Genomic DNA, 15,103 nt, shown 5'->3' with positions numbered 1-15,103 from the left:
AGCTGGGTTATTGTTACAGCATGTGGTGTATAGCCTCTTCCTCTCTTTTTCCTCTTCGCGTACGATGACGCCATCGGCGGTCCCGATTGATCTATGACCAAAGATATTTATTTTTTTGTCGGCGTGCGATGTAATTCAATCCAAATAAACTTCATTTTATCGCCAATGCGTCCAGGACCGCCGCCAACAAGAAGTATTCGCGCGTCTTGACGTAATCGTCTTGACGTATACACACCTGCTGCAACATCGCCCCTCGGTGTCATACCTGCTCCCTCAGTTAGTTCCACTCTGGTAACGCCAGAGGGCAAGACGATATCCCGTGCCAGGGTGCTTTGTGGCCATCTCTGTAGTTATTGTAACAATACCCTGTAGTTAGCACTGTAGTTACGTAAAGTCACTGGAGCCTATAGTAACGCTGCTTGCCGCCACCGCCACCCCCTGTACTTGTTTCTTGCTCTTCGCGTTGGCGCTTATGTTGTTCCGTGTGCGCTGTTAGTTCCAGTCTACCGACGACAGGAGGATAGGGCGTAGCTTACGAAGTTATGAGGTCATTTCTGAACAGCCTTTTTCTCCTTCGAACACCCCGTTCCAGAACCAACACGGTGAATATGTGCGATGCGCTGAATGTAGACCTACTTTCAGCGCCGCAGCACGCTACTTGTTCCATCTGGTCGCTTCCATTGGCGGTTTATAGACCACCTGGTGTACCTGCCTAGCCGAGAGAGCTAGCATTTTATAGTCAGGTATGCACATACGCATAGGCGTAGTCACGGAGGGGGGGGGGGGGCAGGCGCAAAGTGTGCTCCATACTTGGACTTCATGGACGGGGGGGGGGAGCTACGATGAACCCCCCCCCCCCGAGAAGGAGAACAGTGCACACGCTTACGCACATATGCATGGACATACTAACCCCATTCGAACTTATGACCATAGTCCCATTTGTGGGATATCTCATATCAGCACTGATTTCCGGAAACTCTTATTAGTGTTCGTGCAAGTTTAGGCGCCGCGGGCGCCATCTATTGTTCTGACCACTTGTTCCAGTTGGTCTCCTACATCGGTGGTATTCGGTTACAGTCACGCATACACTACGCGTGGTGCTGTAGAACGGCGTCAGCTGCGAGGAGGTGGTGTGACGGTCTTTATGAAAGCTCGTGTCCAATCCGGTTTATCGATTTTGCTTTTTCCGGGGACGCGCTAACGAGGCATCCTTGTTTAACCGCGCCTATTGCCGCTGACCGTAACTATACTAAACTGTGCCGCTGTGTGTCCTTCAGCTTGCGTCCGGTGGCTATAGTTTTTTAGCACGGCGAAGTCACGTATTCGCCTCCTGGTACTCGTGGGAATGGTCGTCGCGTGAAACAGGAAACCCACAAATAAAGAAGAGAAGAAAGGAGCAGTCAACGGGATGCGAGGCTTCAGCTCTTAATTGGGCTCTCCCGGTGCGGCTTTCTTTGCTGTACAGCTTTGTTTGGTAGCCGAAGCCGGGAGAGATAGCTGTGTTGTCTCCGCGTGGTTCTCCTCCGGAAGTCTCTGCACCGTTCGCCCCTCCCGCCGGCAGGGGGCGCTAATTGTTCCAGTTGTGGAGGCCGCCATTTTTAGGCCTTGCATGGTTTCTTCTGTTTCTTATTACCGGTCTGTGTTCGTGCTTGTTTTTTTTTCTCATCGTGCTGTGGTGGTGTTCTGTTCTTTGTTTTTCTTGGAAAGCGTTTCTTCTGGGTTTTATAATCGCGACGAAGAATTCCAACACAGAGAAATCCCTTGTTTTTTAGTTTCTCTCTCTCTCGTGTGTGTGTGCGTGTGCGTGTGTGTGTGTGTGTGTGTGTGTGTGTGTGTGTGTGTGTGTGTGTGTGCGTGTGAGAGAGAGAGAGAGATCCGAATTTTCGGTGAGTTTTTCATTGAGTTGGCTCGTGTTTTAGAAGCATTGTTGGTCTTCCTCCGCACACTTACGTACACTCAAACACATTTCCAGAACTGAAGTTGGTGGAAGCAAATAAAAAATGCGAGAGAAGTGAGGCCGGACGGGAAAATGACCACGCAAAATCTGCGATTAAGGCGCCAAATAATCTAGAAGATTAATTAATCTACGACTAAAACGCCGGGCCTGTGGACGTATCATTTGGACACTTCAGCTACACTGCTGCACAACTCGAGGCTAAGGAAAGTAGTCTCCGAATTCTGTTTTTTCGAGGCTTATTAGCCGGCGGCTTGTCTGAGCGAAAAGCCGCTACGAAATGTAACTTAGAAGTGTGGCAGCTTGGGCTAGTTGGTATGGCATGACGATGGTTATAGCGCGAGAACAAAACGATGGCACAGAGACAAGAAGGACAAGATAGCGCTCGTGTTTTTCGTGTCCTTCTTGTCTCTGTGTCATCGTTTTGTTTTCGCGCTAAAACTATCGCTACGAAAGCTTGCCGTCAGAGGGCCTCACCAACGCGCTTTCATAGGTTGACAACCTTGCAACGTATATACGTCAACACAATATGTTCGAACTGTGCGGTCCGCCTTTTACTCTATACCCGCCTATGTTGTCGTTTTATTACGCGTTTTCAAGATAACAAGCGAGGTTATACTTTTAGACGCTACGAAAAACACAAACGCCGTCTTTCTTACTTGGTGGTACGCCCTACTCGTTGCCCTCGTTATCTCCAAGATGACGGACAAATCGTCGCGTCGTCTGCTGTCTCTGTTGTTACAGCAGCGACTTTTTTTTTTCTGTCTTTGCGGGCAGCTTTGTATCTTTCTTTTTTGTCCTTTATGTGTGTCACGTGCGACACTTTGTCGCCAATGTCAACTTTATCTCTCCCTTGTCCTTGCGTCGTCGGAGACGCGCGCATCATCATTCCGTTATATACGTACTTTTTCCCTCGAATTCGAGATACGGCCCTGTCGTCTGCGTCATCTCTTTTGACGTCTGCACTATGGCTTAGCAAGGCACCGCCGTCGTCTGCTTTCATCGCCTGCAGCGTAATCTGGCAGGCTCTTAACGCCATCTTGTGGATGGCGTCTCCGATCATATTGAAAATTGTTTCGTGTCTTTGCGCTCGTCTTTTCTTGTAGACATCGGTTTCATATGTACTCTTGTTTGTGGGCCTTCACGCGTCATGTAAGCGTTAACGCGCGCATCTATCAAGAGCACTTCAGATATCGTTCTCGCACTATCCTTTTTTGAAATCACTCGGAAATAATGGCGACACTTTGCAGAGGCAACGTCGTTCGAAGCATAGAGTTTCCTAAGATTAACTAGAGGGCACTCTGGCGCTGCGATCGCTCAGCGACCATGGGAATTACGGGTATGACATGGATTTGCCCTTTCTTCGTGCTTGAGGTCGGCGAACGCACTTGTGGCTCCGTTTATTCCTGTTTTTTTTTTTTTTTGGTTTTGTTTCGAAGGAAAAAAACAAACCGTCTTTCACTTCGTGACCCGATTTGAAATAGTAAACCTGGAAGTTAAGGTCGTGAAGCGTAACTGCCGAACATTTGCCGATTGTCGTTACGTGACGAAGCAGCTCCAAGCCACGCGAAGCCGGAACGAACGTAAAGTACGAAGACTAGGCAAATCCATGTCCCATAATTGCTATACTTGCCGAAGCGTCATGTGTCGCTGCTCCCCTAGACACTAGCGCCAGGGTTCCGTCTGGTGTACATTGAGAAAACTCTATGGTTCGAAGCATGGCCTCCGAGATTGCAGGCGCACGACCCCGCCGCGCGCTCGAAATCTCGGAGGCCATGCTCGAAGAGGCACGAATAACTGGTGCTATGTAGACTTGTCCATAATGTAGAGATCAACAAATTAGTTTTGGTAGATTTTGTGTGCAAACAAACGTTCTTGACTCAGGCTAGCTGGGCTATCACAGATCATATGTGTATATCTATACTTATTGCAGACGTGTTAGTTACCCTACGTAATTCGCGAACTAGTATGTAATAACGTTACCAAGACGCCATCGCTCACTGCAGAAAAAAAAAGCACGCGTGTTATTACACAAACTGAGAAGCAAATGATTACGATGACGACCTAAATGCGCAGGGTTGCTTACGGTGCGTGATTCCCGAGAGATTTGGGATACGAAACGGACGTTGTGTGTGTGTGTGTTGTGGCGTCGTCTGCTAGCCGTTTTGCCGCATCGGCAACGGTCGGTCGTCTGGTTTCGTGCAGCAGACGACGACGCCGTCGTATTCGGTGTCGTGTGCTCCCATGAATGGCACCTTCTGCTGCCGTGACGCAGTCGTCTGTCCTGGCGGGGGGAGGGGGGGAGGGGCAAAGTCGATATTACGGACGACGGTGCACGCAATGCCTTCTCTGTCGCGCGTCCTGTTTCTTTAGTCGCTACCGGGCGCCGCGCACGGATAAAACTGCAGGTGGTCTCCCTTTCTCTCGTGCTTTATTTATTGATGTTTCCAATCGTTCCCGAAAACCGCCTTATCGGATCGTGACTGGCCGTTGCTTGCCGGCCCATGCCGTGCCGTTCGCCGGCGTGAGAGTGACCTTGGTTTGGGGAAGGGCGTTGCATTCTCTCTCCTCTTCCTCCTCCCTTCGGTCGAGCCTCCCTGCCCGTTCTTGCCCTGCGGCACGGCATCGCACTGCATCGTTCTCATGCCGCGCTCTCGCCCGTTTCTTCTTTCTCCCTCATTCTCGTCACGGTTCGCCCGCTCTATTAAAACTGTGCAGCGTGCTTCAGAACTACAGTGGAGAAACGGAATCGGAGCCCGTGCGAACGAAGACGATGACAAAGACGGCTTTTACTACAAAAGGGACAGTATGCACCCGGACACACACCTGCGCATGACGACACGTTTTTGCGCATCTCAGCAGCCTGTCACAGTTTCGTCAGTAGCGCCCCAAAAGCCCCATGCGACAGAGTGTACTGTGTGTAATGCTGATAAGTCTACTAATTCCAGCATCATTAAAAAGTGGCTGGCATGAAGCACACCTTACACTTTACAAGAATTCACCAGACATTAACCAATCACGGAGTGGCGTCCTCTTCTCCTCCGCCCCTGCATCATCTGCGTGCGGCGGTGACATAGGCTTAATCGTGTCTCGCAGTGTGCCACATGAATAGCCGACGTTTCGTTCTGTCCCCGGCGTCGTCTGTACTTTATTTTTTATTTTGTGTTGCAAAAGGAGCAGACGACGCGGCGCTCTGAAACCGACCAATCACGGCGCACCGTTTACCGCCTGCCACCATCTGCGTTTTCCCGATGGTGTCGATATCGCGTACTCTGCGTGAAAGAATAAGCAGACGACATCGGAAGATAACCGTGCCGTCGCACAAACAGCTTTTGTTTTTGTTTAGCCGGCAAGATGATTCCGTGTGAACGCGGTTTTCCGAGGTGCGGGAACATTTGCAGACGACGTTTGTGAACAGACGGATGATGTTGGGTGTGTTAGGCCTATCTACCGTTCCGTCCTACGCCGTTGTGTGATCGTACGTGCGGCATTAGCCTTGCCTGAATTATAGTTCCATTGCATTTGTGCGCATTCACTTCTGCGGGTAGATTAATTATGCACATAACTCTTAAAGCTTGCGGCACAATCAGAGACAACGTTGGGGCGCTGCAGCCGAGATCTACCGCGCAGCCAAAATATGAAACTGCTCAATGTTTCTTTTTTTTTTTTTTGCTCTATTTCTTCCTCATATCGTCTGTGTGGGTTTCGTTCTTTGTTGTCAGTGCTGTGCGAAACGTGCTCAAAAGCCCGAGACATGGATGGATGCATATGTGGGTTTCGTGGGTGGACGTAAAAAGACATCACAACAAAGGCGAGCGAGCATACACAAAGCGCTGACGTCACGGGGGAGACCGCCCTCCTTGGCATCATTTCACGATATGGTGGGGAGGGGGGAAGTTAGGTTTTGCTGCGTTTCTTGCTATTTGCTTACGTACCGGCAAGCTTCCTCTTCGCTGAATAATGGTCGGCGCACGCTGTCACGCTTAATTACTGGTTTCCGTGCAAGCACCGCGCATATATGCCGGCATGATGGGTGCAATTCTCGTTGCACGAGCCTGCAAATGCCGCATTCTCCCTTATTCAACAACTATACGACCTCAACGTATTTTCACACTTACGAAAAGACTGCGATTACGGTGGGGTACTAATTGATCGCTTCGTCGCGTTATTGTATCTGTTAAATTAGTTTTTGTTGGGATTAATTCACTCGCCGAAAAGAAGACGGGTGCCTAATCCGCAAGATTACGCCAAGCGCGTCGGATGCAAGGGGGAAATATGAATTAATGTATGCGTGCAGGATGTGAATTGTTATTAGTGGCAACGCAATCTTTTCGAGATGAACGACACAGTACACAGTATGTCGCAAAGAGGGCGAACGAACTAGCGAGCAAATAAATCAACGAATGCGTCACGTGGTGCTTCTAATACCGGCACTGAAGATACCTCCAAGATGAACTACACAGTTAGGTGCAGCGTGGTAACTGCACAGCCGACAAAGACCCGCTTGTCCAATCCGGATCACTGCACTATATTCCGGCGCGCACCGCGACGTATCACTGCGCCCGACATTCTGCTTCTTTCGCGGCGCTGCACCGTATTCTAAAGTGACCGGGGCGGAACGTAGCCGTTGCGTTGACGCGAATACGAGCCGCCGCAGTCCCCCTCCGTTCCATGGGCTGTGACGCTCGCCTCCTTTCTTCTTCATTATTATTAGCTTTTATTTCCCCACCGCGCGGCTGGCGCCTCCCCCCTTACCTGGAGGTCGTCGGACGGCCTCCCAGGCTCCGTGCCGGCATTTCGGGAGAGGAGAAAATGGCGAGAGTTCCATATCCTCTCCTTCCTGCGGAACTGGTCAAATAGACCGCCGCCTGTTGTGTGTGTGTGTGCACGTGCGTATGTATCTGTGTGTGTGTCGTCTACACCACACCACCACCTCCGCAAGCAGCGGCCCGCGTGATCTTGCCGAGATTTATTTCCTACAGTCTGAGTTGTCTTTCCTTTTTCGTGCTCCCGGTACACGCGCTCCATCTGAGCAGTTATCTAGATAGCTAGCGCTGAGATCGGGAACGCCAGTTCACTTATTCCGGTTCTTGGGAATGTTTGGGCAGTCTACAAGGCCGAGCACACGTGCATTCGCGCGCCTGCCTTTTTTTGTGTTGTTGTGGTTATAAATATTATTATCAGTATTTGTTTCCGGAAAGAAGACGCAGTGCTTCTGTCTAACCAGACCTCGTTGTGGTCGGGGAACTAGTTGCAACTTAGCGGGACAACCGATACGTCTCTCGCGGGCGTCTAACCTTGCCGCTTTGCGAGCCGACTCGTAATCTAACTGTACTCGGTGACCCAACAGCCGAAGAGTTCAATCCCCCCCCCCCCCCCATGAAGCAACGCTGCACCTGCTGCTTTTCGCTTGTAAAAAAAAAGGGGGGGGGGTGGGGGCATGCCAACTGACATCGCCATAAGTGTCTTTGCGCTGATAATGTAAATGCTAGGATTATTTAAACATAAAAGCTCATTGTTAATTAAAATATTGTATTTTGTGATGTATCGATATTGAGAGCACCACGCTCTTGGAACACGGACACAGTAGACGTGGTCAGAGCGAACCAAAACTACACGCATTTGTATAACTATTTTTGATCGACGATATCAACAGAATTATTATAATATCAATTGCGATCCACACGCTAAACAACCTTACACCACACTCAACAACATGACAAACAAGGCGGTGCCGCTATAACGCCTGACTTGGACCCGCGGTGCCGTGCACCGGGGTCCCACTGCAGGAGGCAACCGTTCGCGCCAAACGCCGCCAGCCAAAGAGACCCGCTCAACTCTCTCGTGCCGCCACCAAGGGTTTCCGCCAGGGGTCGCCGCCGGCGCTACCGATCTAACCATGATGATGATAGTGGTGTCAACGCTCGCGAATTCAACGCCACCTACCGCTCGGTAGTTGTGACCCCCTAAATGCGGCGCCTATGTGCGAGACACGTTCGCCACGCGGCGCAGACAACTTTACAGGGCGTACCCCCCACATCTTGGGTGGATGCGCTGACATCGGTGTCTCCCAGGAAATTCATCTGGGTATTCATGATTTGTCCTCGAAAACAGCGGTACAAAAGTACAGTCTCGAGCAATATGCTAGGGAGCAGTGAAATCACCTTGTAAGATCCATGGTGGCTAAACGCAGTTAGCGAGCGTGGAAGTCTTCGTAACACAAAATGCTCAAGCAGAAAGGTATGTTTTGCAATTTTATGTGTCACACTCGTAAATGTACATTACAAAGTAATCTTTGATTAAACATGAATTTTTTGAGTGTGTGTTCCTTCTCATATTGCTCACGACTGTTCATTTGTACAGTAATTAAAGAGAAAGTAAAGGTTAAGGTTTCAGTTCTTAAATTTTACACCAAAGGCTCAGCACCTGAATCTCACTGCTATGCCAGAGATCTCAATTTGTTTTTCTTAGCCTCATTGTCTGAATGAATTTTCACAAATCTTGCTATGTTTCACAAATCTCTGGCTCCCTTAGAAGTTGGTGCAGTTCATTTTTGTAAAAAGAGTTCTTATTAGGCTCTAGCAGATGGTGTAAAACCATGATGTTGTGTTGAGCTGATGTGGAAATTGGGAGGGTGACAACCATCTATTTTCCTTTTGCGCATTCTTGGGATTCTCAGGTGACTTTTCATGAAAAGTCTGGTTCTTTCGGCAGTTTGATAAGGTAGTTTATCAACACGAGTGATGCAGTCCTTTCTTTTGGTGTCCTCTCAATGGGACAGTGAGGAGAAAATCCTTTTGTGTGTGTGTTGATAAATTACTATTTCACAATACAAAAAGCAGCGTGCTAGTACACTATAATGAAAGCCCAGCTCTTGCCTAAAAAGTATGCTCTGCAGGCAAGAAAATATGCAAAAAAAAAGAAATGCTGACAGCAACTGCATGTGGAAATTTAGACAGCTCACTGTAACATCACTGGTTTCGATAGTGTCTGCTAGGGCCTATGTCAGCTGTTCTCAAGCATGTTGGTGCCAGGAAATCCTCCCCTATCCCCAGCAAGCTTTCTTGATTTTTATTTTCAATAAAAATGAAAGCACCGAAATGTGTTTATTGGCGCTCGTGCGTGAATAATGGAGGTTCCCTAGATTGATCACGCCTCGGAATCGTCATCCAAGCGAGTTGGGTGGTCGAGTGCTGAACCAGGGAAAATCGATAAGAACCCCAAGGAGGGGCCTGCGGAGCCCACTTTGAGAACCCTTGTCCTGTGTAGTTACAGGTAGGTATAAGTGAAGTACGTTGTCTCAACAGAGATGCAATGCCCCACGTTCCTGGAAGCATCGGTAAGGCAATGTGGCCAGAACATGAAAATGCTATTCGAAATCTGTGACCTCACCCTTACGTTCACGTGCAGAGCTTTCGGTGCAAAATTTAAAAACGAAGCTTTGGCATTCGTGTCATCTTGTATTAAGAAGTCAATGATGGAGAAGCGAAGGACAGTAGGCTTTCTTGAGAATGACTTGTCAGCCCGAATTTATTGTTTCGCTCGAGTGTTTCTTCGATGATCTCGGAGCTTTTTTCAGGGGTAAAACCGCGTTGGCTGCGCAGTCTTGCGTTAATCAGTGCCTCTTTCTTTTTTGTTGTTGTTTCCAGGTCTTCCCGATCCATTTTGCAAGATCAGCGTAGATGGATCGGGCCAGTGCCATTCGACGGATGCCTGTAAAAATACTCTCGATCCCAAATGGAATCAGCATTATGACCTGTGAGTTAGCTATTTCTCGACATACCTCTCACTAGGGCTTGCATTTAAGTGAAGTGCCGTCAAGCGTGTGCTCGCTTGAATCATTATGGTGTGCACTGCCATATCATTTTTAAAACTTTTCAAACGTTTTGCACTTTGGAATCTCATTCAGGACATGGCTCGCGGTTTTTAAAACTGATAGCGAGCGTATTGTTAAGCGGGGATCCTTGTTGTAAATATTCGCCTATGCATTGAGAAAAAGAGAAAGAAAACCATTTTTAAGGATACAGATGAAATGGAATGTGAGTGGGGCCTCTAGTTTGGGGGCACTCTGGTCGGCTTGGTTTGGCTTTGTTCAAGAGGGCCATCTTGGAACAGTCCTGTTCCTCATCTGCCAGCCATGCCTCGTTTTAGTGCTTGTTTCGAATGTTTTGTGTGTGTTTGCTTGTGGTCGTTCTTTTCGTGCGTGCAAGCACAATGTGTGATGTGCTCAGTTGACGCATAGTCTTTTGCCACTGCTGCAGGTACCTGAGCCGATCGGACTCGATTACGATCAGCGTGTGGAACCACAAGAAAGTTCAGAAAAAGCAGGGGGCCGGCTTTCTCGGATGTGTGCGCATCATGGCCAATGCCATACAGCAGCTCAAAGACACTGGCTGTGAGTTCACTCTATCCGTGATTGATTGATTTGTGGGGTTTAACGTCCCAAAACCACCATATGATTATGAGAGACGCATTCATTCTATCCGTAGATTTTTTTTCTTAACTTTATGAATGTCGTATTCGTGCTAGTTACAAGTGCGGCGTCAAGACCAAATTTTGTAAATGGGTAAGCTATGCAAAGTGAGGATGTAGAAACAATGTTCGTTCTACTTCGTGTGAATATAAAGTGGAGAGGGTCTACCCTCGTCCTACACCAGTCACAAGTTGGCGTAGACTCGAGAATTTAAGTGCATGCATCCCCACGATTCACTACCCCATTCTTTCTTAGTTACGGAAAATACAGTACGTAACTCGAAAAAGACTGTAGAAGACAGGGGGGAAATACTCACTTGTTCCAATAAGTCTAGTGGGATATTTTGTTTTCGCCCCGCCGCGGTGGTCTAGTGGCTAAGGCTGCTGACCTGCAGGTCGCGGAATCGAATCCCAGCTGCATTTCCGATGGAGGCGGAAATGTTGTATAGGCCCATGTGCTCAGATTTGGGTGCACTTTAAAGAACCCCAGGGGGTCAAAATTTCTGAAGCCCTCCTCTACGGCGTCTCTCAAAATCATTTAGTGCTTTTGGGACGTTAAACCCCACATATCAATCAATCAATATTTTGTTTTTTGGTTGGATATTTCTTTTCATGTAGGATATTTTGTTTAGCATTACCATGGAACATGAACATGTGCAGGCATGTCCACAAACCAGTTAATGTCTCTTTATAGAACAGAGATTCACACTCTGCAGCCTGTTATCTTCTTTCTGACTGACTAGCAGTTAGACTAGCCTCATTGCTTGCAACCAGTCTAGTCAGTATTTGGACAATGCTATTCGTATCACTAACTAGAAATGCTCCCACATTGTTGCCTTTCCAGTATAGTGTTCTGTCTCATGCTACTCAACCTTTATTGTTCCCATTATACCAATGACTTGAACTAGCCATCTTGCTTCCCAATAGTGTAATTAGTGTCACACCGGCTAGACACTGCATTTTGTATTGTCAACTAGTGCAGTCTGATACATAGTTGCCTTTTCACTATTGTGTTGTGTCCCATACTTGCCAGCTTGTTCTCTTGCTCCGAACAGGTCAGCAAGTAGAATAGCTGTCTTGCTTCCAGCTAGTCTATTCATCATCACACCCCTTTGTATTTCATTTTACTGTGCTGTGTATTGCACTTCACCAGAACCTAGACCAGCCTCATTGCTTTCAACTGACCTAGTCATCATCACGCTGGTTAGACAACGCATTTTGTATTGCCAACTAGCGCATTCCCGCACATTGTTGCATTTCCAGTATAGCGTCGTGACTCATGCTCTCCAACTTTTCTTGTTCTCTATAGACCAACGGCTAGACCTGATGAGGAATACGGCGGGGGAGGAGGGTGGGGACATCGTTCGTGGCCAGATTGTCATCAGCCTACTCTCCCGTGACGGGCACGGCCTGGGAAGCCAGAACGTCGTGGTCGACAACAACCTGAGCGCTCTCGCTTGCCACGAGGACCTGCCGGAAGGGTACGTAGAGTACCTTCATTCTTTGGTCACTCACGTTCAGCTGGTGCTGTGCTATCTTCACTTGCACATTTGTAGCAGCAGGAGAGAGATCGGAGGGGACGCGTATATGCAATGGGGGAGCGAGCGCAAGCAGGTGGCAGGAGAGAAGTGGAGAAAGAAAAGGAGAAGAGTGCGGACGTGTGTCATGCCTGCGAGCAAAAGATGCTTCGCATCAAAAAGGTTATTTCGACATAGTACCTAAGGAACAAGTAGACAAGATGTCTAACCCACTGCGCAGTGCTGGAAGCCGACTCGCGGTCGTACGATGTACTCTCTAGCACGCACATCAGTGTGTTCAGAAAAAGATTATTTCGACGTGGTTTCTAAAGAACAAAGAAAAAATTTGGGGTGCGGCCTCACTGGCAATCATCTGCGGGTAATGGACTCCCTCACCAGAGCAGGATTGGCCACCCTGATGAAGTACTTGGCCACTACCTCCAATGAATACCTCCAAACTCTTAGGTTATGGCCTCGCAAGCGGCAAAATACACAAGCGTGTACTGTGCATAGAAAGTGATTGCCGTGCGTCATCGCCTTGTCAAGAAGGCCACCTTGGCAAGTGTCATCTCACACGGTAGTGTGACAAGATAACATGCACATTGAGATACTGCGAGTAACGCCAAGAGTGAAAATTGTTTTCTGTTTGTCATTCACTCATTCGTTACCCTGTGTCGATTAAAAACTTGATGCATAGTGGTGGAATCTGAGTCTCTATGACTTCAGGATGTCGCCCTCGCCGCTACTGATTGGTAATTTGTCTTGCGGCATGCGTCGACTGCCGTAGAATCCGGCCTTGACGCATTTCACGTGGGGCACCGCGAAGCTCCCAATTTCTGCTGCTTTTGACGCACACGTCTTGTCTAGGCGTTACACATGGATTGATGCTTACGTTTTTGCCGCTAGTGTGGCAATGCTCTTAGGTTGCCATACAAACATTGCACAGTTCTACTATAAATATTCTTTGTGTTATGTTTGCTTTGTCCCTGCAGTGACTGTTGTCAGTTAAAGCATGGTGAGTAGCAGATGTGTCAACCTTAATCAGTTTCTTGAGATATCAGTGATATCTTGCATCTATCTTTGTCATGGTATTATGTCAGAAGGATGGTGCATAGGGTTTGTGCGGGTTGTTGCCTTATGCAAGACTGAATGTATCTCTGAAAGTGATTGCTGGGGAGTATGGCTGCAGACACTTTCGATAGTCCCAGTCCATATTAGTGATTGTAGTGATGCCTACTGGGTGGTTATGACACAATTGTCTTGACCATCCAGGTGGGAGCAGCGGCGCACAGCGACCGGCCGCGTCTACTACGTCAATCACTGGAGCCGCTCCACACAGTGGGAGAAGCCGCTCAGGTTAGTCGGCAAAGCTGTTGTGGAATCGTTCTGCCTGATAATTGCAGGAGAGCATTTGTAAAACACCTGTTGTGTTGCTTCTTGGCTCGTTATTTCCCAATGGTGTCACTTGGAAACACTAGTGAAGTGTGGCGATTTGAACTACTCGAAACTATGAGCTGTTTTCACTCGGACGCATTAAGCGATTCTGATGCAGACTGCAAATTGTCATCCCCGCTATCATCATTACGAATAATTATGTCGCACGACAGGTGCATGGCGTGGTGATGGTGGATCATTGAAATGGCAAACTGGGTGAGTCGTTGGTAAGCGTTTGTTATTATGGAAAGCAGGTATGACAATTATGCCAGCCAGACATTCTGTCTTCTCCTACTGCATTTGTATATTTGTAAGTTCTGTTATAATAACCTGAACACAGATGATACCCATGGACGCTTACAGCACCTAAGTGCTGGTTATGTTCATTCAGTGCTACTTTGTTCGTGTTTTGGCACGACACATAAGTTTTGGGATGCAGCACCAGACATTCGAAAGGTCAACTTTGACTATCTATCTGCTTTGACGGCCTCTCACTTAAAAAAAAAAAAAAAAAGGATGTTTACTGTATGTTTGGGCTCTCGTAGTATTCCATGTAGTGAGTCTTCTTACTCACAAGTCAAGGGGATAACAATTTGAGGACAATCAGAACTGAAATTTAATACCCACTCATTTAACTTATAGACCATCAAGTTTCACAAACAACTATAGCAGTCTTGTGAATTGTTTGCCGAGGCCTGTTGGGACTGATTACGATGAATGTCTACGCGCTCAACAAAGTGAATGAAATTCATTCTGCGAACGTTGTCAACGTTGCGCTCATAAGTATTGATGCTGACATTGCTTTCTTCTGCCTCTTTTTTCCTGCAGGCCGGCGTACGAAATGGTCAACATGGTTGCGCCTCTTTCCAACCGAAACAGCATGCATGTCAGTGGGAGCATCAGCGCAGGCAGCGCGGCCAACTCTCGTGCTCAACGCCGGTCTCTGCCTCCGCCCGCGTCCTCCACGACCAACGACGAGATGCAGCCTCCGCCTCCTCCTCCTCCTCAGGTTGGTCTTGGTTTACTTATGGTTGGTTCTTATCAAAGATGCAGCAAGCCATGGAAAGAAGAGTGATAGGGATAACCTTGAGGGGGACAAAAGGATAGGTGATAGCTTCGTGCGGTGCTGACTGGCACCCCCAGGTTTGCATTCACATAGATACCCTGCAATGTGGATGAGGGTACGACTGCCGCCGCAGCTCATTTGGAAAGAGCGTCAAGTGTGTAATCCGAGGGTGGCAGGTTCGGTCCTGGTTGCAGCTCCGGTCCACGTCAGCAGCGAATTGTGTTTTCGTCCACTTTCTTCCCATCTGTGTCACAGTCACTACACTTAAAAAAGAGTTCAGTTAACGTCCCCTGTACCTTCCCTGATTTCACTGTCTGCTGGTTTTCATTAAAGAAGAAAGCAGAGTGGGTGAGGGAACAAACGGGTGATGCTCAAGACGTATTATCGAATTCAAGGAGGAGGAATGGGCATGGTCACGGGGTGTAGCGAGAAAGTGAGATAGCTGCTGGTCATTAAGAGCAACAGACTAAATTCGAAAAGAAGGCAAGATCACAAGGGGAAGGCAGAAAGTTAAGGTGAGATTACGAGGTTCGAGGGGGTAACGTGACTGCAGCAAGCAGAGGACCAGGTCGATTGGTGAAACACAGGACAGGCCTTCGCCCTACAGGGGGCGTAGTCAGGCTAATGATAGTAGTTCCGGCCATTCTCGCACCTACGTAT

General features: G+C 48.2%; 1 protein-coding gene across 2 annotated transcripts in view; it reads left to right on the top strand.

Annotated features, from left to right (window-relative positions):
* Smurf (SMAD specific E3 ubiquitin protein ligase) overlaps window positions 1-15,103 on the top strand; it is a 131,799-nt gene that overhangs the window by 91,739 nt on the left and 24,957 nt on the right. The window contains exons 3-7 of one of the 2 annotated variants that reach the window (XM_037431038.2): window positions 9,604-9,712; window positions 10,216-10,349; window positions 11,736-11,907; window positions 13,216-13,299; window positions 14,206-14,386. In XM_037431038.2, the coding sequence (XP_037286935.2) occupies window positions 9,604-9,712; window positions 10,216-10,349; window positions 11,736-11,907; window positions 13,216-13,299; window positions 14,206-14,386 (680 nt within the window). The remainder of the gene's footprint in view (window positions 1-9,603; window positions 9,713-10,215; window positions 10,350-11,735; window positions 11,908-13,215; window positions 13,300-14,205; window positions 14,387-15,103) is intronic. The other variant, XM_075868674.1, reaches the window with a different exon arrangement.

Source organism: Rhipicephalus microplus, chromosome 7, assembly GCF_043290135.1.
Source record: "Rhipicephalus microplus isolate Deutch F79 chromosome 7, USDA_Rmic, whole genome shotgun sequence".
NCBI lineage: Eukaryota > Metazoa > Arthropoda > Arachnida > Ixodida > Ixodidae > Rhipicephalus > Rhipicephalus microplus.
This window is presented reverse-complemented; position numbering and strand designations above follow the sequence as displayed.